Genomic DNA, 26,639 nt, shown 5'->3' with positions numbered 1-26,639 from the left:
GAGAAATACGTAGTAATCAGCAGAAGGTTTCCTTGCCCATGTTTGACCTGATGACATGAGACTTCAAGGGGTCCAGAGTCTTTGTTGAGGACTCACAGGGCAACTCCCTCCCGACTGTATATCACTATGCTGCCTGTATCGGTGGGACAGGATATACAACAATATCACAGCCATTCTAAACCACAGTGAGGTAAATAAACAATTTATCTGTTGATTTGGAAAGACATCCAATGCATGTTTCCCAAATAGCAGTTCACTTTCCAGATTTCCAAACTGGTTCAGTTAAATGACCAACAATCAAGTGTTAAAACATGCCTCTGAGGAAGATTAAAATAAGAGTGCTTAACCCCAACACTCCCTCTAATATTTTTCCATCCAGGTGCAGAATGAATGTTGTATTTTGCACCAATATCAAGGTAATGTGTGGATGTGTGCCATCAGTAGAAACAAACATTAATCTTTAAAAATTTATACTAATCTTTGAAAAATTACCATAGGTATGAAAGAATATCATCCAGCCATTGACATGGTAACATGCTAGTCCACAAATTACCAGATTTATTGAATTCAATTTTGGCATCTGAACTCATGTCCTCTCGATTTTAAGTTTGGTACCAGAAACACTACACTTCCATAAATGAAAGAGGCATTTGTCGGTTTTTTAAAAAAATTTGTAGCAGTATTTTAATCATTTGATAAAACAAAAGTTGAATTGGTAGCAAAGGCTCAAGGCAAGGCAAGGATCTGCTGTTTCAATTTGACAAAATCGGACGAGCTAAGAAGTCTTTCCTTCCAAATGATAGAAAATGTGGAAAAGGCAACTTTTACTTTTTCAGCTATTGGGTGTTTTCTTTACTTAAAGCTACTATGAATAGTGAGGAAAATAGCTTACCATTTTTAAAGTAAACTGTCTCACAATGCATACAAAAGTAAATTTTGTATTTGGAAAAATGCACGGCTTAAAATGTCCCATGAAATAACTTCACAAAAACCTTTGTGTTATTACTTGGAGATGCGGACTCCCTATAACTGCCCTTGTTGTTTTGGTGTGGTGAATATCTTTGGGATCAATCTTCATTTACTAATTCTGCAAAGCCAACTGCAGCAGTATGAGTAGATCAGTGGTGTTAACAGGCCCAAAATTCCTCTTAATAACCTACTAACCCTTTCAACTTACCTCCAGCTCACTGCCTCTCCTGACTCGCCATCTCTCGAATTGCCGTCTCCCTCCCACCCGCTGGTTCCCTCTCCCCAATCCTCGCTCTGAGTAAGGGCTCTGGAGAGGGAGGGAGGCTGCGAGTGTGCGGGTCAGGCAGGAGGGACGTGGCGGGTAGAAGAGTTAATGCACAGGCTACAGAAAAGACAAGTCATGACATAGCTTTGGCTTCCAAGAACTGACGGGTGATTTTCGGCTGTTAATTCTACCCGGTTAATCGTCAGGCTTAGCTCTTGTCTGTTAATTTCCTATCGTGAGGGAGTCTACCTGTTCTTTGCTCTGGATCAGGATATGCACAGCTGTAATTGTATTCTGGATCAGTTATATCCAATGTCAAAAAGATACACTGCATGTGAAAATAAATCTTTTTATAAAATCAAAAAAAAATTAAATGCACAACACCTGATGTTCCACAGTTGCACAGTGCGCATCTTAGAGGGAACATCGCTCAGCCATGCATCCCTCCCAATCAAAAAATGCTTAATTTAAGTGAATTTCTTTGAGCAGGATGCAAATAACTATTAACCAACCCATTTATCATGTTTCTCCCATATGATCATATCTGGGGCATGCACTGTCAAAACTTTAAGAATTACTGTTTAATGCTGAAAATCACCTTTCTATTACAGATCAATAGGCAGTTCTATTAAAACTGCTTGTTGCCATACAATGCTTGCTCTAGACAACGGAGCCGTGACATAGCCTCGTCCCAGCTTGCATATGCCCCTTCCAGGTGACGAGCAGAACCAGCAGCAGAAATATAGTCCTGACGGCCATGTAATACCCTCCAGTTATTGAACGTTAGTACATCACCTGGAATCAAAAGACAGAGTTTTGTTTCTTTAAGTGCAACCCTATACAGGAAGATTCCAGTTCCTAATCTATTGTTCAAAGTACAAAAACAATCAGGGTTTCATGATACTTCTTTCATTCCTATCACTCCCATACAGCTCCCTGTGGTTTGTCTCCCCTATCTTTCTCACTGTCCGTCTCCCCCATACAAGCATACTGGGGGAATTAACACACAGAAGTAAGATGTCATTACTGTCACAGGGACATGGTTGAGAGAAGGGCAGGGTTGGCAGCTCAATATTCCAGGATATAGGGTCTTCAGGCGAGACAGGGAAGAAGGTAAAAGAGGAGGGGGTATCACAATATTGATCAAGGAATCAATTACAGCAGTAAGGAGGGATGACATCTTAGAAAGCTCCTCAAATGAAGCCATAGGGGTAAAACTTAAAAACAAAAAAAGAGCAATCATATTGCTGGGAGTGTACTGTAGGCCCCCAAACAATCAGAAAGAAATAGAAGAGCAGATATGTAGGCAAATTTCATAGAAGTGTAAAAATAATAGGGTAGTAATAGTGGGGGATTTCAACTTCCCCAACATTAACTGGGTTAGTCATAGTGTGATAGGTTTAAGGGGAATGGAATTCTTAAAATACATCCAGGAGAGCTTTGTAAGCCAATACGCAGAAGGTCCTATAAGAAAGGGGGCGGTCCTGGACTTAATTTTCAGGAATGAAGCCTGGAAAGTGGTAGAGGTATCAGTGGGGGAACATTTTGCAGATAGCCATCGTAACTCCGTTAGAATCAAGGTTTTTATGGAAAAGGAAAAGGACAGGCCAGAAATCAGAGTTCTAAGTTGGGGGAAAGCCGATTTTAATAAGATCAGATATGATTTGGCCAGAGTGGACTGGGAGCAGCTACTTTTAGGTAAATGTGCCTCAGAGCAGTGGGACTCATTCAAGAAGGAAATAGGGAGAGTACAGGAGCAACACATTCCAGTAAAGATAAAGGGTGGGACTAACAAATCCAGGAAACCCTGGATGTCGAGGGATATACAGGATTGGATAAAGAGAAAAAGGGAGGCTTATGGCAGATACCGAGGGCTCAAAACAGCAGAAGCCCTGGAGAGTATAGAATGTGTAGGGGGGAGCTTAAAAAGGAAATTAGGAGAGCAAAAAGGGGGCATGAAAAAACATTGGCAGGTAAAATAAAGGAAAATCCAAAGTTACATTAAGAATAAGAGGATAACTAGGGAAAGAGTAGGGCTCATTAAGGACGATAGTGGTTATTTGTGTGTAGAGCCGGAAGACATAGGTAGGGTTCTAAAAGAATACTTTGTGTCGGTATTCACAAGTGAGAGGGACAACGTGGGTATGGAAATCAGGCAGAAGGACTGTGATAGAATTAAAGAAATTAGCATAGAAAGGGAGGAGGTTCTAAGTGATCTGGCAGGCTTAAAGGTAGATAAATCTCCAGGCCTGGATGAAATATATCCCAGGCTGTTGAGAGAGACATGGGAGGAGAAAGCAGGGGCGCTGGTGATAATTTTCAATACCTCTCTGGCCACAGGAGAGGTGCCAGAGGAGTGGAAGACAGTCAATGTGGTACTGTTATTCAAGAAGAGAGGAAAGGATGAACCAGGGAACTACAGGCCAGTCAGTCTAACCTCAGTGGTGGGGAAACTATTGGAAGCAATTTTGAGGGGCAGAATTAATCTACACTTGGAGAGGCAGGGATCAATGAAAGACAGTCAGCATGGTTTTTTTTAGGGGAGGTCATATCTCACCAATTTGATTGAATTTTTTGAAGAGGTGACCAGGTGTGGAGACGAGGACACTGCATTTGATGTAGTCTACTTGGACTTCAGCAAGGCTTTTGATAAGGTCCCGCATGGGAGACTGATAAGGAAGGTAAGAGCCTATGGAATCCAGGCCAATTTGGCAAACTGGATCCAGAATTGGCTGAGTGGCAGGAAGCAGAGGGTGATGATCAAGGGGCATTTTTGTGACTGGAGCCTGTGTCCAGTGGGGTTCCACAGGTATCGGTGTTGGGTCCTTGCTGTTTGAGGTATATATAAACGATTCAGACTTGAATGTAGGAGGGTTGATCAGTAAGTTCGCGGATAACACGAAAATTGGTGGGGTGGTAAATAGTGAAGAGGATAGCCTTAGATTACAAGAGGATATAGACAGTCTGGTCAGATGGGCTGATCAGTGGCAAATGGAACTTAATCCGGATAAGTGTGAGGTGATGCACTTGGGCAGGACAAACAAGGCACGGGAATACATGATGAATGGTAGGACCCTGGGAAGTACTGAGGATCAGACGGACCTTGGTGTGCATGTCCACCAGTCCCTTAAGGTAGCGGGACAGGTAGTAAGGTGGTTAAGAAGGCATATGGGATACTTGCCTTTATTAGCCAAGGCATAGAATATAAGTGCAGCGAGGTTATGCTGGAACTGTATAAAACGCTGGTTAGGCCACAGCTAGAGTATTGCATGCAGTTCTGGTATCCACATTATAGGGAGGATGTGATTGCACTAGAGAGAGTGCAGAGGAGATTTACCAGGATGTTGCCTGGGCTGGAGAGATTTAGTTATGAGGAGAGATTGGATACACTGGGGTTATTTTCCCTGGAGCAGAGGAGATTGACATGATTTATGTGTATAAAATTATGAGGGGCATAGATAGGGTAGACAGGAAAGAACTTTTCCCCTGGGTGAAGGGATCAATAACCAGGGGGCATAGATTTAAGGTAAGGGGCAGGAGGTTTAGAGGGGATGTGAGGAAGAATTTTTTCACCCAGAGGGAGGTGGGAATCTAGAACTCACTGCCTGAAGAGGTGGTAGAGGCAGAAACCCTCATAACATTTGAGAAGTATTTGGATGTGCACTTGCAATGCCATGGCGTACAAGGCTATGGGCCTAGTGCTGGCAAATGGGATTAGAATAGTTAGGTACTTGTTTGACTGGCGCAGTCTCAATGGGCCTAAGGGCCTTTTTCTGTGCTGTAGACCTCTGTGACTCTGTGATTCATACAGAATTTTGGGCAGGAAGTGATGTTAAACCTGTGTTAAACATTAGCTTGACCTCAACTGGAGTATTGTGTCCAGTTTTTGGCACCACACATCAAGAAGGATGTGAAGATATTTGAAAGGGTGCAGAGAGAATGGTTTCAGGGATGAGGAACTTCAGTTATGTTGATACATTTGAGAAGCTGGGGCTGTTTTTCTCAGAAATTTGGGAGGAGATTTGATAGAGGTGTTCAAAATCATGAGTGAAGTTGAAGAGTAGAGAGAAACTGTTCCCATTGGTGGAAGGGTCAATAACCTGAGGACAGTGATTCAAAATGATTGGCAAAAGAACCAGAAGTGACATGAGACAAATGGATGACATATTCATAGAAAAGTACTTTGCTGTTTGCAAACATGCTCACAAATACACATCAGTTGAAGCAATTATTTGATCATCTCACAAACAAGTAATGCAGATTGATGGGTCTCCTCTTTAGTAAACGTTTTTAGGTTCAATAAAGAGGGGTTAAGTGAAGCGGGGTTAGTCAGAGGAATATGCTTAATATTCCTCATCCCTGAAACAATTCTCTCTGCACCCTTTCAAATATCTTCACATCCTTCTTGATGTGTGGTGCCAAAAACTGGACACAATACTCCAGTTGAGGTCAAGCTAATGTTTAACACAGGTTTAACATCACTTCCTGCCCAAAATTCTGTATGAATCACAGAATCACGGAGGTCTACAGTACAGAAAAAGGCCCTTCAGCCCATCGAGTCTGCGCTGGTTAAACAAGTACCTAACTATTCTAATCCCATTTTCCAGCACTAGGCCCATAGCCTTGTACGCCATGGCATCGCAAGCGCACATCCAAATACAATCATCTTCAAAACTGTCCCCTTGTCTACAGATGGTCCTATTGTGTAAATGTATCTCTGCTTCAGATTATGAACCTAACCTGAACAGAGTATATGTGAGGAGATTAATGGGATGGTTGCAGTGGTGAGTGGAAGGCCTCAGATGATGGTGCACCTGCAGGTTCAGAAGGAAGTGAGGTCTGGCTGATTTTAATTTTAAATATTTGGAAATTGATCTCCCAACCTGTAATTCAGGCCAGCGGGTATAAGATAAGACCTTTGTAGTTGAGGGGGGTTCCATAAGGGAGAGCTGGAGCAGAAGGGGTCCAAGGATTAGCTTTGTGGCCCAACCAAGCACTCTTGCTCCTCACATCCTCCCAAGATATACACCCAAGTAATGTTAAAAAAATACTTCCCTTGGCATCTTCTGGCTATCCTGCTGCTTTCCACTAGGTTTGATAGTGTGCAAACTCCTTCCATGAGTTTTTGTTAAACTCCTGTAACGTTGCCCATGATCTCAAGAGGCAGTTGAGTTGAGTTTTAGATTTAGGTTGGCATCTTTGCCACAGCAAGAAGCTTGGGTGACTTCAAAGTCAGTGAAGATCAAATACCACTAGATAGGAATGGTGTGACGTTTTCTACAGACAGGGTGTTAAAACTGACTGCCACGTTTCTCCAAAAAAACTACAATTCTTCAACTGTGCCCTGCAGCTAAACTGCAGTGAGCATTTTTCAAAATTGTGATTAAATATTTGAATCCATGCAAATAACACAATTGTGTACTTCATGATTTGAAGGCACTGCTTTTGGAGGCCCCATGTGTTGCTTACTGAACAGTATGCAGGACATAAAGTGTTGATTACTAAAGATTGCAGCACTTAAAATGGTATTGGGTGGGTAAACTCACCTGCTTCCATCTTGAAGGTAACTAAGTTTTCCGGCTTGTACATAAGATCCACGTAGTACTTGAGAGCAGAAAGGAATGGGTGCACCAGTTCCACAGGGATGTCTAAGATTGAGTCCCGGGTAGCATTATTAAAGTTAATTTGAACAACCTTTCCATTATGATCCAAACTATATAAAAATGAAGAGGGGGAAACAAGCTTTAGAACTTCTGCACTGGAATCTCGCCATTTCACTTTGCTTTTGTAAAATAAGTTCTTAGCCCATGTTATGACGTTGCAGGCGACGTGTACCAGATGGACCAAATCCACAAGGGAAACTTGGTCATGCTGTCACTATGGTTTTGCAATTTGTATTTATTACGAGATGTGTGCACTGAATTCAGAAGTAATAAGTCCACCAAGACCTTTAGAGACTTCTTAAAATTAAATTAAATATTTATTAACAAAATATAAAACATTTCAAACATATACATAAGACTACAATTACTCACTACTATAATAACTTCTAAAATTCCTAATTAACCTGACCCTCAGTTACACCCCCTTTAAGGCAACGGTCCAAAATAGACTTTAGATTTAAAACAGAACCAGCAAATTAACACAATACCCACTTGACAGCGGAATGCCAAATGGCTTTCCCCAACTTGCAGTTTCATTATGTAAACAGCCTTATGTACAAATGCTGGAGGCTTCGCTAAGGCTATTTCACAGGTCCCTGTGAGGTCTTCTGACAGGTAGCCTTTATTCTCATTTACATATCTTTCTCTCATTTTAATATGTATATGCTATTGTTCCATATGCCTTTGAAACTGTACCTTCCTCATAATACAAAAACTTTCATGTTGCCAATACATATTGTCAACAACCTTTGGGAAAAATAAACATATTCCTTAGCCTTGTTTATTTGGCTAGTTATAAACAGACAATGATCCCTCTGAAATCCAAATATACCTTCATTTATCTAAACATGTAAATTCCCATCACACCTTTCATGCTAAGCCAGCATCCATGTTTACTCATTAGCATGTCAAGCACCTAACTTCTTTTGATGATTTCAGACTTGCAGTTCACTTGACTCCGAATATAATTAAATCACACACAGGCCCAACTGTACTTACCTCCATAAACCTACTTCATGATAAACCCAAAAAATATTTTGCAAATTATCACGCTTTCATCACACTCATAATTATGGAACTGTGAGTCAACATTTTGCCACAGATATAAGCACACGAAATTGAGGCAAAGTGTTAATGGCTCAGGTGTATACCAGTTCTAGGATGAAATGGGGCAACAACTAAATTAAATTTATTTAGTTTTTTTGACAAATTTAGACTTGAGTGTCAACTGATTATGATAAATGCTTCACGATCCTTGAAGTTAAGATTGGATATCGGAAATAAATACTTAATTCACTTACACCGATAGCTTGATTTGATTTTTTATTTATTGCAATTTGGATTCCATTTACAGCATCAGGATCTTACTGCCAAAGCAAATTCCCCCAACAAATGACTTCTCAACATTTGCAGGACTACTTAATTCCATCTTTTTAACTTTCAGCTCATCTGCCTCTTCCTTGCATTTTGTCAACATCTGATCACTTCCTTCCATTTCATATTGGCCCATTTAAAGACACTTCAATCTCCAATTTCTCCCTGTACTCTCCCTCCGCTCTGACTCTCTCTGGTTTCTTTCACTTCTCCTTGCAACACTAGTGTTGATTTCTTCCTCTTTCCCCCTTTCCCCTACCCTCCTCAGTTGAGGCAAATGCTTCTAGGATGGTTCTCCTGGTTTAATGTAAAAGGAAAAATCTTAACATCAAATTCAACTGATTAAGCGCTGGCTTTAAAACAGGGCTGAAGAGAGATGAAGACAAAATGGAAGCAGTGGACAGAAGTAATATATTTAGGAATATTTTATGTTCAATGAAATATTTAGCATTACCGTGACTACTAGTAATATTGCAATAGAATTATAATCAATTCTTGTGCTTCAGTGTTGAGGTGAAATTTTAAAAGACGTGCCGACAGGTACAACATATTCTAAAGGTACTCTCTGGGCTATCTTTCCCATTCATTACATTCCACTAGATAATATTTATAGTCACTTGTAAGTGCAGAACTTGAGTATTACTGAAGAAAGGGACACGCTGTCGAAGTTTTTTGTTTGCACTCCATCAGGAAAGATGTAAGAATGCCAAATTTCCAAGACAGCAAAATTTATACTGCATGAGAAAAGTGTGCTGATTGGTTGGCAATTAGACTCTGATCAAGGCATTACATGGAGAATGTACTGGGAAATTATTGTCCCCCATGCATTCTTCAAGACAATTTCATTTGGGGGATGTGATGGTGTAATGGTATTGTTGCTGGACTAGTAATCCAGAGACCCAGCGTAATACTCTGGGGGCCTGGGTTTGAATCCCAGCATGGCAGATGGTGGAATTTGAAATCGATAAAAATCTGGAATTAAAACTCTAATGATGACCATGAAACCATTGTAAAAACCCATCTGGTTCACTAATGTCCTGTAAAGAAGGGAATCTGCTGTCCTTACCTGGTCTGGCCTACATGTGACTCAGCTTAAATGCTCGCTGAACAAGGGCAATTAGGGATGGGCAATAAATGCTGGCCTAGCCACCAATGCCCACATCCCATGAAAGAATGAAACAAAAATCCAATCAGAGTCAACTTGTCAACGATCAGCACCCTTTTTCATGCAGTATAAATTGTTGCTCCCTTTGAAATTGGCATTCTTGCATCTGTCCTGATGAGTGGAAGATGAAAAGCTTCAATGGCATGTTTCCAGATATTTCATAAATCCTGAAAATATTCTTGCTTTGTTTTTGAGAATTTAATTATGAAGGTAACATGTTGCAAAATGTATTCACTTGAGTCAGTGGTAGGGAAACTATTGGAGAAAATTCTGAAGGAGAGAATCTATTTCCACTTGGAGAGGCAAGGTTTGATCAGGGATAGTCAGCATGGCTTTGTCAGAGGGAGGTCATGCCTAACAAATTTGATTGAACTTTTTGAGGAGGTGACCAGGTTGTGGACGACGGTAGTGCAGTTGATGTAGTTTATTTGGATTTCAGCAACACCTTTGACAAGGTCCTACATGGGAGACTTATAAAGAAAGCAAATGCACATGGGATACAGGGTAATTTGATAAGGAGGATTCAAAATTGGCTTAGTTGTAGGAGACAGAGGGTGATAACAGAAGGATGCTTTAGTGACTGGAAGCCAGTGTCCAGTGGCGTACCACAGGGATCTGTGCTGGGTCCCCTATTATTTGTCATTTATATAAACGACATAGATGACTATGTGGAGGGTAGGATTAGTAAGCTTGCAGATGACACAAAGATTGGCCAAGTGGTTAACAGTGAGGTTGAGTGTCTTGGGCTACAGGAAGATATAGACGGGATGGTCAAATGGGCAGATAAGTGGCAGATAGAATTTAACCCTGAGAAGTGTGAGGTGATACACTTTGGATGGAGTAATTTGACAAGGAAGTATTCAATGAACGGCATGACACTAGGAAGTTCTGAGGAACAAAGGGATCTTGGCATGTGTGAAGGCAGAGGGCATGTTAGTGGGGTGGTGAAAAAGGCATATGGGACACTTGCTTTTATCAACCGAGGCATAGATTACAAAAGTAGGGAGATCATGTTGGAGTTGTATAGAACCTTGATGAAGCCACAGCTGGAGTACTGTGTGCAGTTCTGGTCGCCACATTATAGGGAGGATGTGATTGCACTGGAGGGGGTGCAGAGGAGATTCACCAGGATATTGCCTGGGATGAAACATTTAAGTTATGAAGAGAGGTTGGATAGACTTGGGTTGTTTTCGTTGGAGCAGAGAAGACTGAGGGGCGACCTGATCGAGGTGTACAAGATTATGAGGGGCATGGACAGCGTGAATAGGGAGCAGCCGTTCCCTTTAGTTGAAGGGTCAGTCACAAGGGGACATAAGTTCAAGGTGAGGGGCGTGGCTTAGAGGGGATGTGAGGAAAAACTTTTTTACCCAGAGGGTGGTGATGGTCTGGAATGTGCTGCCTGGGAGGGTGGTGAACGCGGGTTGCCTCACATCCTTTAATAAGTACCTGGATGAACACTTGGCACTTCATAACATTCAAGGCTATGGGCCAAGTGCTGGTAAATGGGATTAGGTAGGTAGGTCAGATGTTTCTCACTTGTCGGTGCAGACTCGATGGGCCGAAGGGCCTCTTCTGCGCTGTGTGATTCTGTGATTCTGAGAGTTTAGAAGGTCTAGGGGTGTAACCCTTTGGTAACTGAGGCATTTACAATGATAAAAGGGATCTGATAGGGTTGGTACAGAGAAACTATTTCCTCTCGCTGGGGAATCCAAAACAAGAAGGTATTGTCTTAAAGTTACAGCTAGACCATTTCAAGGGTGAAATCAGGAAGCATCTTTTCATGCACAGGAGAGCGAAAGTCTTTACCACCATCTCGCCACAAGATATTAATGTCACTGGAGTAGTAATTCCAGAGCCAAGGCCAATACTCTAGGTGCATGGGTTTATATCCCACCATGGCAGCTAGCAGAATTTAAATTCAATTAATTCATTAAAATCTGGAACTGACAGAAATTCTCAGTAATGATGACTGTGAAACTATTATCAATTGCCATAAATACCCATCTGGTTCACTAATGTCCCTTAGGGAAGGAAATCTGCTGTTTTTACCTGGTCTGGCCTATATGTGACTTCAGACTCTTAACTGTCTTCTGAAATGGCCTAATAAGCCACTTGGTTCAAGGGCAATTAGGGATGAGCAACAAATGCTATCCTTACCAGCTACATCCACATCTCATGAAAGAATTTAAAAAAACTTAAACTTCAATCACATCACTCCTTAATCTTTTAAATTCCAGTTAGTTTGTGTAATCTGTCCTCATAACCTAATCCTTGGAATCCAGGTATGATTCTGGTAAATCTACGGGGCTCCCCCTCCAAGGTCAATATATCCTTCCTAAAGTATGGTGCCCAGAACTGTTCGCAGTAAGATGAACCAAAGCTTTGTTCCTGTCCACTCCTCAGATACTGCAGCAGTCCATGTGCAAATGCAGCAAGACCTGGACAATATCCTAGATTTGGCTGACAAGTGGCAAGTTACATTTGCGTTACACAAGTGCCAGGCAGTAACCGTCTCCAACTAGAGAGAATCTAACCATCGCTCCTTGGCATTTAATGGCAATATCATCGCTGAATACCCTACTATCAACATCCTGGGGAGGTTACCATTGACCAGAAACTGAACTGGACTAGCCATATAAATACTTTGGCTACAAGAGCAGGTCAGAGGCTAGGAATCCTGCATTGAGTAACACACCTCCTGACTCCCCAACGCCTGTCCACCATCTACAAGGCACTAATCAGGAGGCTGATGGAATACGTTCCACTTGCCTGGATGAGTCAGTCACCATCCTGACTTGGAAATACATCGTCGTTACTTCACTGTCACTGGGTCAAAATCCTGGAACTCCCTTCTTAACAGCACTGTGGGTGTACCCACACCACATGAGCTGCAGCTGTTCAAGAAAGCAGCTCACCATCACCTTCTCAAAGACAATTATAGATGGGCAATAAATGCTAGCTTAGCCCGCGATGCCTGCACCCCGTAAATGAATAAAAAAAAAACATAATAACCTAATTGATTTATCTTGTGGTAAGTCACTTTGCACATTGTTTATTCTCTACTATATAATAAATATCAAAATGGAAAGTAATCACATCAGATATTTACTGATCATACCCTTATCTTTTATACCATTAGGATTTTTGCACATCCATGCTCCATTAAACCACCAAAAACTAAACATATGTCCAAAAACTATTGTCTGCTTAATAAGGAATTTATTTTCCTTCATTGGTACTCACAGCTGAGAAGCAGCCCAGAAGGAAGAAACAGTTTGGACTGTACTCTTATTTCCAAGTTTTACTGGTGTTCTATTTTAAGGTATACAAGACCAATTCAGACCAGTATTCTTATTTCCAAGTTTTACTGGTGTTCTATTTTAAGGTATACAAGACCAGTTCAGACCAGTATTCTTATTTCCAAGTTTTACTGGTGTTCCATTTTAAGGTATACAAGACCAGTTCGGACCAGTATTCTTATTTCCAAAACAAAAACAAAAATACCTGGAAAAACTCAGCAGGTCTGACAGCAGCTGCGGAGAAGAACATAGTTAACGTTTCGAGTCTCATCAGAATTAAGTAAAAATAAACAAGAGGTGAAATATAAGCTGGTTTAAGGGGGTGGGGGGGAGGGGTGGGACAGGTAGAGCTGGATAGAGGGCCAGTGATAGGTGGAGATAAGGTTTATTGGTGTTCCATTTTAAGGTATACAAGACCAGTTCAGACCAGTATTCTTATGCCCCAGTTTTTACTGGTGTTCCATTTTAAGGTATACAAGACCAGTTTGGACCAGTCATCTTATTTCCCAGTTTTTACTGTTTTTTTTCTGGGAGAGTGCTTGCATTGTGATGATGGGTTGCATTGCAAGCCTTCATCTGTAATCAATGGCATATGCAACTAATAAAATTTGGTTATGCATCCTAGCCACTTTTGAATTTGAATTTTGGGAAAGTGGCAATGAATACTATTCTTGTCAAGCCCGAGCTGCACTGCTCCTTGTGGTCCTGTAAAACAATAATTTTAAACCTTCCTTTTTGGGGCTGCATCACTTCTTGCTCTGCTCGGTGCAATTCAATTCCTATGTACACACCAGGCCACCACCTTTTTTATACATTGAAAGGGCTTACTGGCTGAAGCAGGCATGTGCTTGGTAGAAGGTTTTCTGAGAATGACAGCAGACACGGAGTGATGTAAAATGTGCAATGAGCGATGACATCAAGCTGCTGCGGTTAAAATCTACTCCATTGTCTCACCTCACCTGGCAATAATAATCTTAAAGCAAATATTGCGGATGCTGGAAATCTGAAACAAAAACAGAAAATGCTGTAAGAACTCAGCGGGTCTGACAGCATATGTGGAGAGAGAAACAGTTGATGTTTCGAGTCCGTATGACCCTTCTTCAGAGTTACAGAAAAGTAGTAGGTGGCAATAATAAGATTGGAAACATTTACAGTAATAAATTCTACCAAAAGATGGCAGTAACACTGAATTTTTGAAGGTCTTGGTGCCTCAATAATTGACAGCTGGGTATTTTTCTGTGTCATTTACCAGCCTTTCATGCTCCTTTAGTTTAGCTCCTTTACTCATATGGTGTGAGTTGATTCCAAACTAGGATGAATTGTTTGAATTTAGGAAAATATGACAGTGTTAAACCTGAAGGATTCTACTGCACATATTAACACTTGCATATATTCTTCTAAGGGAACTACAATGTGATCTTGAAACTTTCCAACCCAAAACTTAATACATTTTTGCTATACAACAGCTATCAAAATAATTAATCATACTTTGGATAATTTTTTTTGGAGTTTAATCACCATGCGACAACTGTTTGGATCTACAACAAGATTAAAGCAAAATAATGTGGATGCTGGAAATCTAGAACAAAAACAAAAATACCTGGAAAAACTCAGCAGATATGACAGCATCTGCGGAGAGGGATACAGTTGACATTTCGAGTCCGTATGACCCTTCATCAGAACTAAGACATATAGAAATGAGATGAAATATAAGCTGGTAGAAGGTGGTGGAACAGGAGAGCTCGATAAGGGGCCAGTGATAGGTGGAGATTGCCAAAGATTACAAAAGGACAAAGGGGTGTTGACGGTGGTGATATTATCTAAAAGATGTGCTAATGGGGACATTGAGGGAAGTAAGCTAGTGGCAGATGGCCCTAGTGTGGGTGGGGTGGGGGGAGGGGATTGAAATGGACTAAAAGGTGGAGATGAAACAATAGATCGAAATAAATTTAAAATTGGAGGGAAAAGAAAAAAATATAGTTGTAAAAAAATTATAAATTATTGGAAAAAGGGGGATCGGAAAGGGGTTGGGGATGGAGGAGAGAGTTCGTGATCTGAAATTATTGAAATCAATTTTAAGTCCGGAAGACTGTAAAGTGCCAAGTCGGAAAATGAGAAAATCAGTTCCTTTGCCTCCGTCGCATCTGTTCTGATGATGCACTTTCCAAAAGAGTTCCTCTGACATGTCTTCCTTCTTCCTTAACCGATGTTTTCCACCCACGGTGGTTGACAGGGCCCTCAACTGTGTCCGGCCCATCTTCTGTGCATCCGCCCTCACACCTTCCTCTCCCTCCCAGAACCATGATAGGGTCCCCCTTGTCCTCACTTATCACCCCACCAGCCTGTGCGTTCAAAGGATCATTCTCCGCTATTTCCGCCAACTCCAGCATGATGCCACTACCAATCATATCTTCCCTTCACCCCCCAGCAGCTTTCCGCAGGGATTGTTCCCTCCGTGACACCCTGGTCCACTCCTCTAACACCCCCTACACCTCAACCCCCTCCCAAGGCACCTTCCCATGCAACCGCAGAAGGTGCAACACCTGCCCCTTTACTTCCCCTCTCCTCACCGTCCAAGGGCCCAAACACTCCTTTCAAATGAAGCAGCATTTCACTTGCAATTCCCTCAATTTAGTCTACTGCATTCGCTGATCCTAATGCAGTTTCCTCTACATTGGAGAGACCAAACGCAGACTGGATGACCACTTTGCAGAACAACTTCGGTCTGTCTGCAAGCATGACCCAGACCTCCCTGTCACTTGCCATTTCAACACTCCACCCTGCTCTCATGCCCACGTGTCCGTCCTTGGCCTGCTGCAATGTTCCAGTGAAGCTCAACACAAACTGGAGGAACAGCACCTCATTTTCCGACTAGGCACTTTACAGCCTTCCGGACTTAAGTGAAAGAAAGGGCAAAGGCTGAAAGAAGCTACAGGGCTGGTGACTAAAGAGAACCTTGAAGCAAGGACAAGAAGAAAAAAATTCCAAGACTCACCAAGATTTCAGAACATCACAGGAGCAGCATGTGACATAGACCCAATGATCAGACAGCAATGAGCACAGGCCCAAAACAGCAAGCAGCAGAGGAGAAGCAGGATCAAACACAGGGACAATTCCAGAGCTCAGCAGAAGCATGGAATCCACCCTACCACTCCCAGAAACATTTCACAGAGCAGAAGGCCCACACCCAGCACAGGATTGGGATAATCAGAGAAAACATTTCACAAGGTACAGGACTGCTTCAGGAATACATAAAAAAAAGACCAGAAAGGCCAGGTCAGTGCCCTGCTTTATGCTGTAAGAACTATTGCTGATGACATGATCGTAAGGCTGAGTTGATGAACTCTGTATGAAGCAGTCATGCAAGCGTTTGACTCTTTATTTCAGCATCTGGACGTAGTAATTGAGACAGCAGTAAATTTAACAGAAGAAAACAAAGGCAAGGATTTGTTTATCAACAATCTCCATAGGCTGGCAGAGAATTGTGCTTATAGAATTTTAAAAGATGAGCTGATTCACAACAAGATTGCTGTAGGAGTGTTGGTTGAAGCATTATCAGATATCTTACAGACTAAGGAGGATTTAACACTGGTAAAAGCAGTGCAGATCACGAGACAAACAGAACTTAGGGAAAGGGGAGGTCACATGGAGAAGATCGAGCAAGACCGTTCAATTCGTAAGCTGTGAAATGAAAGGTGCACCAAAGCAAAAGCCCACCAAACTGGGGAAATACGCGCCTACCGCCATTTTAAAATGTTTCTGTTGTGGCGGGAACAAGCCGCACAGATGAAAAGAATGTCTGGGACGGGGGTGGGGAGGGGTGAGCAGAGTACCACAATTGTGGAAAAATAGGCCACTTCAAAACTGTTTGTGGCTCAATTGCTGACAACCTGTAAAAAGAGGTAGAAAGTTTTAAAGCCGAGCCATGTAAAAGAAGTGGAAGGGCCATGAGAACAGAAATTAACTTTCCCAGGTTGGGAGGGGGGGGGGGGTGGTGGTGCATAAATGACACTGAAAACAAGTATTGGAGTGTTACATTCGAAATGGTTGGACACCCCACAGAGTTTAAAATTAGACACAGCAGCAGGGGTTTCTATTTTATCAAGTAAATTCAATTTTATTGAAGTAAAATGGCTCAAACAGATTACATTGTAGCTCTCACCTATTAAATTGCGAGGTCCCGGGGGCACTACACTACAAAGTGAAAGGCCAGCTCATGGCGAAGCTGAAATATAAAGATCAAGAAATCCTTGAACCTCTCTATGTCATTCAAAATCAAGAATACTCACTACCAAGCAGAACAGCATGCCCAAAACTGAAATTAATCTGTAAGGTGGGCAAAGTTGCTGATGAGAATTACAGCAGCTCATTCCAAAACAAATACACAAAATTGTTTACAGGGTTGGGAAAATTAAAGACTGAGAACCACATAACTCTTTGAGTTGTTGCTAAATCAGTTTGCCTCTTTACCCTGAGGAAAGTCTCTCACCCACTCTTGGGCATTGTCAAGATTGAAATAGAAATGATGATGCAACAAGGGGTTACCTCACCAGTCACTATGCCAACAAAATGGTGTTCAGGTATGGCTACGCCCTAAAACCAAACGGCTCTGTAAGAATTTGCATGGATTTAATTCAGCTAAACAAAGCAGTATGAGATCCACCCGATGATCCCAGTGGACGACAGATGTAGGATCGAAATCCCCTCCAACTGGGAAATTTATGAAACATAATTTCAAGCCCATGGTCATGTTTTGACCCCATGATTGGAACCAGAAATTTCAAAAAGATAAACTGCAGTCAGTGGTACAGGGCTGGACAGCAAGGGGTTAATTCAGACATTTAGTGAAAACATGGTGGCTCATCAAAAGTGTTTGGACATTGACTAACGTGATCAAGAAGTCTGATTACCCAATAAAATGTCACAAAGGACATATCATCAATATAATACACTCAAGGAATTATTCAACCACCACAGACAATAGTTTTGGAATAGGGTCATTCAAACACTCATTAACTTTGATGCCAGGTGCTGCAACTGTGTCACCTCAAACAGCAGGAGAATTGATCACACAATGAGAACTGATAATATTCATCTGGATACACGTTCCATAGAAAAGCCTGTCTTATTTCAACCAGCAGGAGCTGATGATGTTTGTCTAGACTTAAAAACAAAAACCTGCTGAGTTTTTCCAGGTAATTCTGTTTTTGTTTTGTCTAGACTTTGCTTGGAGCCAAATAAATGGATGTTGGAATGACAGGAAATATGTTTTGACAGGTCTGAGTTAAATTATTATAAAAGAAGAGCAGATCTGAGGTTTTGGGGCTGCAGTTGGAAGAAGGGTCAAGTTTGTTCACCTTGACTCAGGCCTACTGTCAACACTGGACAGACCAGCCATGTTGGGGGTTGTAAGTGTTTTCAGCCATTTTGTGGTGGTACTGGCTTGAAGGTTCTGGGCTACAGTCAGAAGAAGGGTCGAGTTTGGTCACCTTTTCTCAGGCCCACAGTCAACACTGCAAGGAGCAGCTGTGTTGGAGATTGTAAGTTTCAGTCAAATCATAGTGATTTTGATCTGAGGTTTGGGGTGAAAACCTGGTGCTTTTTGCCAGTACCTTGTAACTTGTTTCAGCCATATCTTGGTGATATTGGTCTGGGGGTTATTTTCTTAAGGTTTCAGGACAGGATGTTGTGTTTTGCCTGTGTTTTTGTAAGTTTTAACCGGGTCATGGTGACTTTGTGCCAGGTGCTGGGAATTGGTTGTTTTAAATTTTGGGTTTTGTATTGTGGGGTTGTGGGTGATTCAATAAAGCAATTGTGAATTATCAGAAGAAACTTGTCTCGCTGGTCATTCTATTCAAGCAACATGCTTGTGAATCTGGTGTCACGAGCTTTAGTGTGGGGAGGGTCTCTGAGGGAAAAAGGGAACACTTACAGAATTGGTGACTGCAGCTGGACACCAGTAGACGATATGGCTGAACTGACGGCACTGTGGACAAAGTGGTGGAGGAAAAGTGATCCTCCCATGACAATGGAAACAAAGTTACAGAAGTGTATCTGTGAGAAACTAAAGCCAAATGAAGTCTGTTTAAGGGAAATAGCTAATTCAGAGAATCCATTAGGATGGGTCGATGGGGGCACTGAGTCATCGCAAAGGCAAAAGAAGATAGAAGCGGCAGTGTGGTTGTATGGATATGACCATCAACACAGTAAAGATCAGTGTGAAAATATTAAACTCAGACAAGAAGTAGAAATCCTGAGGAAACAAGTCTCAGACAGGGAAGCGCTAGTTAACTTTAGGAACTAAAGACAGAAAGGACCACAGAACAGTCAGGGCATGAACAGACAGTGAGCTACTATCAGGGCCAGGTCTGTAAGATAGAGGAAGAGAGAAACAAGGATCAGAGGTTATATTATGAAGTCAAGGCACAGGCTCAGGACTTGAAGACAAAGTGTGAGGGTATGAAGGTGGCTTACCATTTGTTAAAGGAACAGAACAGCGACAAGGTGCCTTTTGAAGTAGAGAGGTTGTCTAATAAACAGGTCCAGACACTGCTCACTGTGCGCCTGGAAGAGGGGACAGGTTCCCTTTTGCAGAAGTTGTGTTCATTCAAGAATGGATGGAGGAGTAAAAGCTAAGAGCTGAAAATATAACACACCTTTTGGCTAGAACAGTTTATTGTGCTGAGAAATGTGGCAAGGTTGTTCAGCAGTAAGGTGCAGGGCAAGCAAGGGAATTAGGAACTTAAAAGAGAAAATGGGCAGGTAACAGGTACTGGTCCCTGCTGAAATGAGAAGAGATGAGATCCTCTGTCAGCAAGACCATGGTCCAGCTGTTTGCATAAGGCTGAGATATAAGAGAAACTTTGGGTCATGAAAAATGGTTAGGGGAAAGTAAGAAATTAAGTTGATATGCCCACAGTATAGTTAAAGTGCTGTGTGAACGATAAAAAAAACCTTGTGTGTATATGAGTGGATTTACTTTCTGTTTGTGGGCAGGGTCTTCTGGTCAGCTAGTGGGGGCAGGGCCCGCTTGCAGATGTGTAAAATGACACGAAATCACGTCTGGTGGAACTCCTGATGTCACCCCATGTCATTTCCATTTTCAGGTCAGCGGGTACGCAGAGGAGTCATCTGCTCACCCGCCGAGCTGTTAACGACCTATTGAGGCCATTGAAAAACTAATTAAGGTCATTAATGGACCTGCCCGTCCAACCTTAAGGTTGGCGGGCAGGCCGGGAACCCTGGCGGGCTTCGGAAAAAGCATCAAACCTCATCCACGGGCGGGATGAGGTTTCATGAGGGTACTTGAATTTTTATCAAATCTTTCAATAAAAATGATGGACAGGCGCCAACTCATATGACAGTGTCACATGAGAGGACATGTCAGGGATTTTTTTAAATCATTTTATTAAAAATTTTAATTCCGAGCCGACCTCCCTGAGGCAGCACTTAGCCTCAGGGAGATCTGTGAGCTCTTTCGTGCGCATGTGCGAAAGAGCGCACTCCCAGTTGAGGGAATTACTCCCTCCGCCCGCACAGGGAGTGCATAGCGCTTCCAAGCGGACGTCACGCTGGGTGGGCCTTAATTGGCCTGTCCATGCCCACTCCTGCACTTACCTCCCTGATGGGGGGAATATTTCCCTGTGAGCTTTAATAGAGTGTCTTGTTTGAATTTCTGTGTCTGTGCTCCAGTGCCTGCCAATGAGTGGATGTTGGGAGTGATAAATCCAAATGAGTTGTACACCTGTGCTGAGTGAGAGGGAGTGGGTCTTTGTCTCTTTGATTTCTCTGTGTGTCTGCAAGCCAGTGTCTGTGTCACTTAAAAGTTGCTTAACTCCTTATAGTCTGTTTTTGTATGTGGTTTTCAAACAGTTGGTTGTTTCTGGTGTTTCAAAATGTAGAAAGTTTCTGGTTTTTTAAAATTATTTCTATTGGGCATTACAAAATTTTTAAGTTTCTCAATTGTCAGGTAGGTTTGGACATTAACCCATTTTGCCCCGAGCAAAATTGATCTTTTGTGTTTTTCTTACAGGTAAACTGCAAGTAACTAGATCTGCAGTTGCTTCGACAAAATAGGCTTAAGACTTCTTTTTTTAAAAAAAAGAAAACTAAAGAGGATTTTGGCCATAACTCATTCAGGCCATTGGTTATTTTCCAAACAAAGTGCTTCAGTATGGGAAATCTGATGTAAACACATTGATTAATGAGTGTCAGACTTTTCAAAACCAGTGAGTCAGGGGACAAGAAATTGGAATTGATGAATTACTTTTAGTTCATATGGGTTGGTACTCTAAACATTTTGAGGGAAAATTATCTGAAATTCAGCTGGATTCTAGGAAAACAAAAAGACATACACAGACCATCTAAGTGGTTTCTACAGGGAAAAAAAAGAGGTTTCTTTTGAGGAAGAAGTGAATTAAATATTACAAGAAATCTGTCTGCCCAACAACACTGTTATTTAGATTTAGAACAATTTTGAATTGTGAAAAGTAGAGGAATTGCAAGATGCCTGAGTGGGAAACCACAAGATGGGTGAGCAAAGGCACAGAAATTGCAAGAACCCTGAGTGAGGAACCACAGGATGGGTGAGTAACCCCTGTGGGGGAAACCACAAGATGTATACAGATGAAGTGAGAGCTGGAGGATCTTTTAAGACCCATGCATAATGCAATTTTAATGGTATTGAGTGAGGTGATCTACAGGTCGGGAGTGTCATACTGAATGGGGTGTCAATCTAAGCTGATATTATTCAGAGATCACATTCAATTTATAATGGATAAGCTGTTTCACCCCAGAGAGATCAGTGATACTAGGGATGGATTTTGGCACTGATATTCAGGTCCATCCTTGGATCTGTATTGCTTCTCGTTTTTGTTATTGCGCATTCATTATTGTATTATATTTACTGTGTGATTTGAGAAAACATAGGTGTATGAAAGCCTGAAAGTTCTGTCGAAGGGTCATGAGGACTCGAAACGTCAACTCTTTTCTTCTCCGCCGATGCTGCCAGACCTGCTGAGTTTTTCCAGGTAATTCTGTTTTTGTTTTGTATGAAAGCCAGATGGCTATATGATTATAATGCAATTGCAAAGAAAGAGAAGAGTTATTGTAAAATGGGTAACTAATTAGATAAATATGTATGTAACTTAGTTAAGGGGGAGGAAACACTTATAGTCACTCATGGTTGGCAAAAGACACATGACTGAGCAGTAATATCGCACTTTGGGTATAATATCCCACGATTACTCGAGTGTTTAACAAAACTGATAAAAGAGATGGAGCTTTCACAAAAATATTATTATACTGTCCAATAGGAGAATAGTAAAATGAGAGAAGAGATCAGGGAGATAACTACCCACCTTGTTGGGATATTGGTCTCAACATCGAAGCCCTACTCGGATTTGAATTGTATCACATGTATTAGTAATTGTAGTTAGCTATGGTGTTATGTCTATGCTATCATGTAAATTAAAACATAAGGCAAAACAGGTGGAATTAGAAGGGTTATTTAAAAGGGAGTTTGGGTTGATGGATTTAAATGTAAAGATTCTGTAAAAAATGTAAGGTTTGTCTGGGACCTGCAATATCTCATCATGGCAGAATTTCATCAGCAGTAATATCTCATTTAAGGTATAAAAGCGATATTAAAGGGGGGAGATGTATGATCAAAATCCCCTCCAACTGGAAAATTTATGGAACATAATTTCAAACCCACAGACATGTTTTGACCTCATGATTGGAACTATAAATTTCAAAAAAATAAGCTGCAGTCAGCAGTACAGGGCTAGGCAGCAAGGCGTTAATTCAAACATTTAGTGAAAACACAGTGACTCATCAAAAGGGTTTGGACTTTGAATAACGTGATCAAGAAGTCTGATTACCTAATACAATGGCACAAAGGACATATCATCAATACAATACACTCAAGGAATTATTCAACCACCACAGACAATAGTACTGGAATAGGGTCATTCAAACACTCATTAACTTTGGAGCCAGGTGCTGCTACTGTGTCAACTCAAACAGCAGGGGAATTGCTCATACAATGAGAACTGATAATATTCATCTGGATACATCTTCCATGGAAAACCCTGTCTTGTTTCAACCAGCGGGAGCTGATGACATTTGTCTGGACTTTGCGTGGAATCAACTAAATGGACATTGGAACAACAGGTAATATGTTTTGACAGGTCTGAGTTAAATTATTATAAAAGAATAGCAGAACTGAGGTTTTGGGGCTGCAGCTGGAAGAAGGGTCAAGTTTGGTCACCTTGACTGAGGCCTACAGCCAACACCGGACAGACCAGCCATGTTGGGGATTATAAGTTTCAGCCAAATCATAGTGATGTTGGTCTGAGGGTTTTCTGATGGTTTGGGGCGAAAATGTGGTGTTTTTTGCTGGTACCTTTTTACATGTTTCAGCCATATCTTGGTGATATTGGTCTGAAGGGTTTTTCTTAAGGTTTCAGGACAGGACATGGTGTTTTGCCTATGTTTTTGTAAGTTTTGACTGAGTTGTGGTGACTTTGCGTCAGGTACTGGGAATAGGTTGTTTTAAATTTTGGGTTTGGTATTGTGGGGTTGTGGGTGATTCAAAAAAGCAATTGTGAATTATCAGAAGAAACTTGTTTTGCTGGTCATTCTGCTCAAACCATACACTTGTGAATCTGGTGCAAAAGAGGAACCCCTACACAACCCAGCCAGACTAGCCAAGAGCACTTCATTTATCAAATTGGATGTAAACAGTGGGCTTTGGCAGCTGCTTCTGGACAAAGACTAGGCTGACCACATTTATAACACCCTTCTGTTTATTTTTTCAATAGATTGCCCTTTGGAATCATGTCCATTCCAGAAATTTTCCAGAGTACGACATCCAAGTATGGAAGGAGTAATATGCCATATGGACAATATACTCATAGATAGATCCATGAGAGAGCAGCATGATTGCTGGGTCAGAGCAGTCCTGAGAGCCTCACAGGCCTAATATTGAAAGAAAAATGTGAGTTTGCCAAACCCATAGTTAAGTTTCTAGGTCACATTGTGCCAGCCACTGGAATCACAGCTGATCCGCAAAAAACAAAAGTTATAAGAGAATTTCTGAAACCCAGGAACATAACCTAGCTTCAAAGATTCCCAGGGACAAAAAAACCAAGTAGGCAAGTTCATACCAAATTTGGCAGAAGTCAACGGACCCTTGAAACAGCTTTTGAGACAAGTTCAGTAGTGGTGCTGGATCGTGGATGAGCAAAACGCTTTTGAAAGGATTAAACAACTTTTAATCTTTTCTGAAATCTTGGCACACTGTGACTAAGACTTATCGACCATGGCAATACAGGTCTGGGGGCAATACCATTTCAAATACAAAAAGATGGCACGTGTTGACCAGTCTACTATGTCTCTAGGCCACTGACAGAAACAGAACAATTATACACCACTATAGAAAAAGAAGCTTTGGCAGCAATGTGGGCGTGTGAAAAATTTTCAAACTATGTTATAGGGTTAAGTTTCAATATTGAAACAGATCATAAACCACTGGTCACCCTTCTGAACATGAAAGAAATTGCGAGGATGCTGCTCAGAATCCAGCGGTTCAGATTAAGATTGATGAGGTGCAACTTCATCACAGAATATGTGCAAGGAAAACGTCAAACAATAGCGGACACATTGTCACGAATACAATTGGAAGGAACTAACAGGAGAATTTAGACTTCGTCAAGGAGGTTGAAGTATCTGCATCCTTAATCACTTAGCACTTACCAGCTACTGCAGGAAAGTTGCAGGAAATAAAGCAAGCCCAGAAATGGGATGAAAAATGTCTTCAAATCCAAGAATATTGTCTGGAAGGTTGGCCAGATGATATCCCTAGTCATCTGATACTATGTCAGTACTTTGAACAGTGCAAAAACCTCGCTGGCATTGACAGTTTAATAGTCTTCAACGAAAGATTAGTCATACAGAGAGCCTGTTGGCTTGATGTTCTTCAAAGATTTCACCAAGGACATTACAAGCGTTGAGTCTGGTGGCCAGGTATTACTCACTCGATAGATGAAATGATTTCTAGCTGTATTACTCGTGCCATAAACAGCCAGAAACCAAAAGAACCACTATTATCTTCTTCTTTTCCATTAAGACCATTGGAAATGCCAGGGAATAGATTTATTTGAATTTAAGGGGAAAATCTTCCTTATTATCACTGATTATTATTCACAGTGGATTAAAGTAAACTGATTGCATAGCACCACAGCAGAAGCAGTCATTCACTGAAGAGAAATTATTTGACACATGGCATTCCAGACATTGTAGTGTGTGATAATGGGATGCAACACGCAAATGAGCAATTCCAAAATTTTGCAAATGAACAAGACTTCACTATCCTCAAGCAAACGGAGAGGCCAAGAAATGGGTATGAACCTTTAAGGAGTTATTAAAGAAAAATGGAGGTATTAATCTAGCTCTTCTGGGTTATCGATCCTCACTGCTGCAGAATGGTTTATCACCATCAGAGTTACTAATGGGTAGGAGAATGAAAACATAGCTTCCATCCCTGACACAAAAGTTCAAACCCAACCTCACCAAGAATGACCACAAGAGGATAAAACAGCGTGAGAAAGAACAGAAGAAACAACTAGGCTTGGAACTTTAACCACATGCATAGAGCATGTGAGTTACCAGTGCTGAAACCTGTGGAGAGATTATGGGTCTGAGACTAACAAAGGGAAGGTACAATCATTGTACCTTCCACAACCAAGATTATACAGGGTTGAGCCAGGCCAGGGTATCATAAGGAGGAACTGCAGCGCCTTGATATCCTTCAGAAGAAAGCCAGTAGAAACTTAGGCTTAGTATGCAGATCCTGAAGAAGAGGAAAGACCTGATACAAGGTTTATAGTCACTCAGGAGAAGAATGCTCAACAGAAAGAAGACTACTGAATATCCTCAACCTCAAAAGGAGGTCAGGACTAGATCAGAGAGATTGGTCAAGGCACCTCAGAGACTAATCCTGTGAAGTCTGAGACTTTGAGGGAGATGTAGGAAGATGTAAATATGATGGGGATAAAGACTTTTGGGGAGAGATGTAAAGGGCTAACATCAGAAGCATGTTGATGCTGATGTAATAATGCTGTCAGATCACATATTTGAGAAGTAAGAGAGATTCTGAAGAGAGCAGAAGTTCTTAGCTTGTGTAAATGTGTAAATACTTGTTGTAAATAAATAGTTCTGGTTAAAAAAACTATGGGCTCCAGCAGCAAACTTTTGTGAGACTAGGTAATCACCAAACTCCATCTAAACCTCTACCACACAACAAAATAACCATCATTCATATGTGACTAAGTCCAGTTTGCTTGAGTTCTTTGCTTGAGTCCCAAACCTCTTGCAAACAAGTGTTCTGTTTACTACTGGTCATTTCACTTGCTTTCAACCTGTACAGGACATCTTTTTTATTTTCTGTAATCTATATGGTATTTGAAGATGAGAATTTAGGGTGGAAGCAGTTGACAAAGAGTAATGTTTAAGAAGGGAGTGAGGCAAAAGACAGGAAATTACAGGCTGATTAGCCTAACCTCGGTCGTTGGTAAGATTTTAGAGTCCATTATTAAGGATGAGATTTCAGAATACTTGGAAGTGCATGGTAAAATTGGGCAAAGTCAGCTTGGTTCCATCAAGGGGAGGTCATGCTTGACAAATCTGTTAGAATTCTTTGAGGAGGTAACAAGTAGGTTAGACAAAGGAGAGCCAATGGATGTTATCTACTTGGACTTCCAGAAGGCCTTTGACAAGGTGCGGCACAGGAGGCTGCTCAGTAAGATAAGAGCCCATGGTGTTAGAGGCAAGGTACTAGCATGGATAGAAGATTGGCTGTCTGGCAGGAGGCAGAGAGTGGGGATAAGGGGGTCCTTCTCAGG

The 26,639-nt window shown here is 41.5% G+C and overlaps 1 protein-coding gene across 9 annotated transcripts in view; it reads right to left on the bottom strand.

Annotated features, from left to right (window-relative positions):
* Window positions 1–657: 657 nt before the first annotated feature.
* Window positions 658–26,639, bottom strand: part of bbox1 (butyrobetaine (gamma), 2-oxoglutarate dioxygenase (gamma-butyrobetaine hydroxylase) 1) — a 274,469-nt gene continuing 248,487 nt past the window's right edge. For all 9 annotated transcript variants that reach the window (XM_041196843.1, XM_041196840.1, XM_041196838.1 and 6 more), the window contains exons 7-8: window positions 6,781–6,947; window positions 658–2,029 (exon numbers count right to left, since the gene is read on the bottom strand). In XM_041196843.1, the coding sequence (XP_041052777.1) occupies window positions 1,863–2,029; window positions 6,781–6,947 (334 nt within the window). In that variant the 3' untranslated portion in view covers window positions 658–1,862. The remainder of the gene's footprint in view (window positions 2,030–6,780; window positions 6,948–26,639) is intronic.

This window comes from Carcharodon carcharias, chromosome 10 (assembly GCF_017639515.1).
Source record: "Carcharodon carcharias isolate sCarCar2 chromosome 10, sCarCar2.pri, whole genome shotgun sequence".
NCBI classification, from domain to species: Eukaryota; Metazoa; Chordata; class Chondrichthyes; order Lamniformes; family Lamnidae; genus Carcharodon; species Carcharodon carcharias.
Note: the sequence above shows the minus strand (reverse complement) of the source record. Positions and strands in the feature narration are given on the sequence as shown.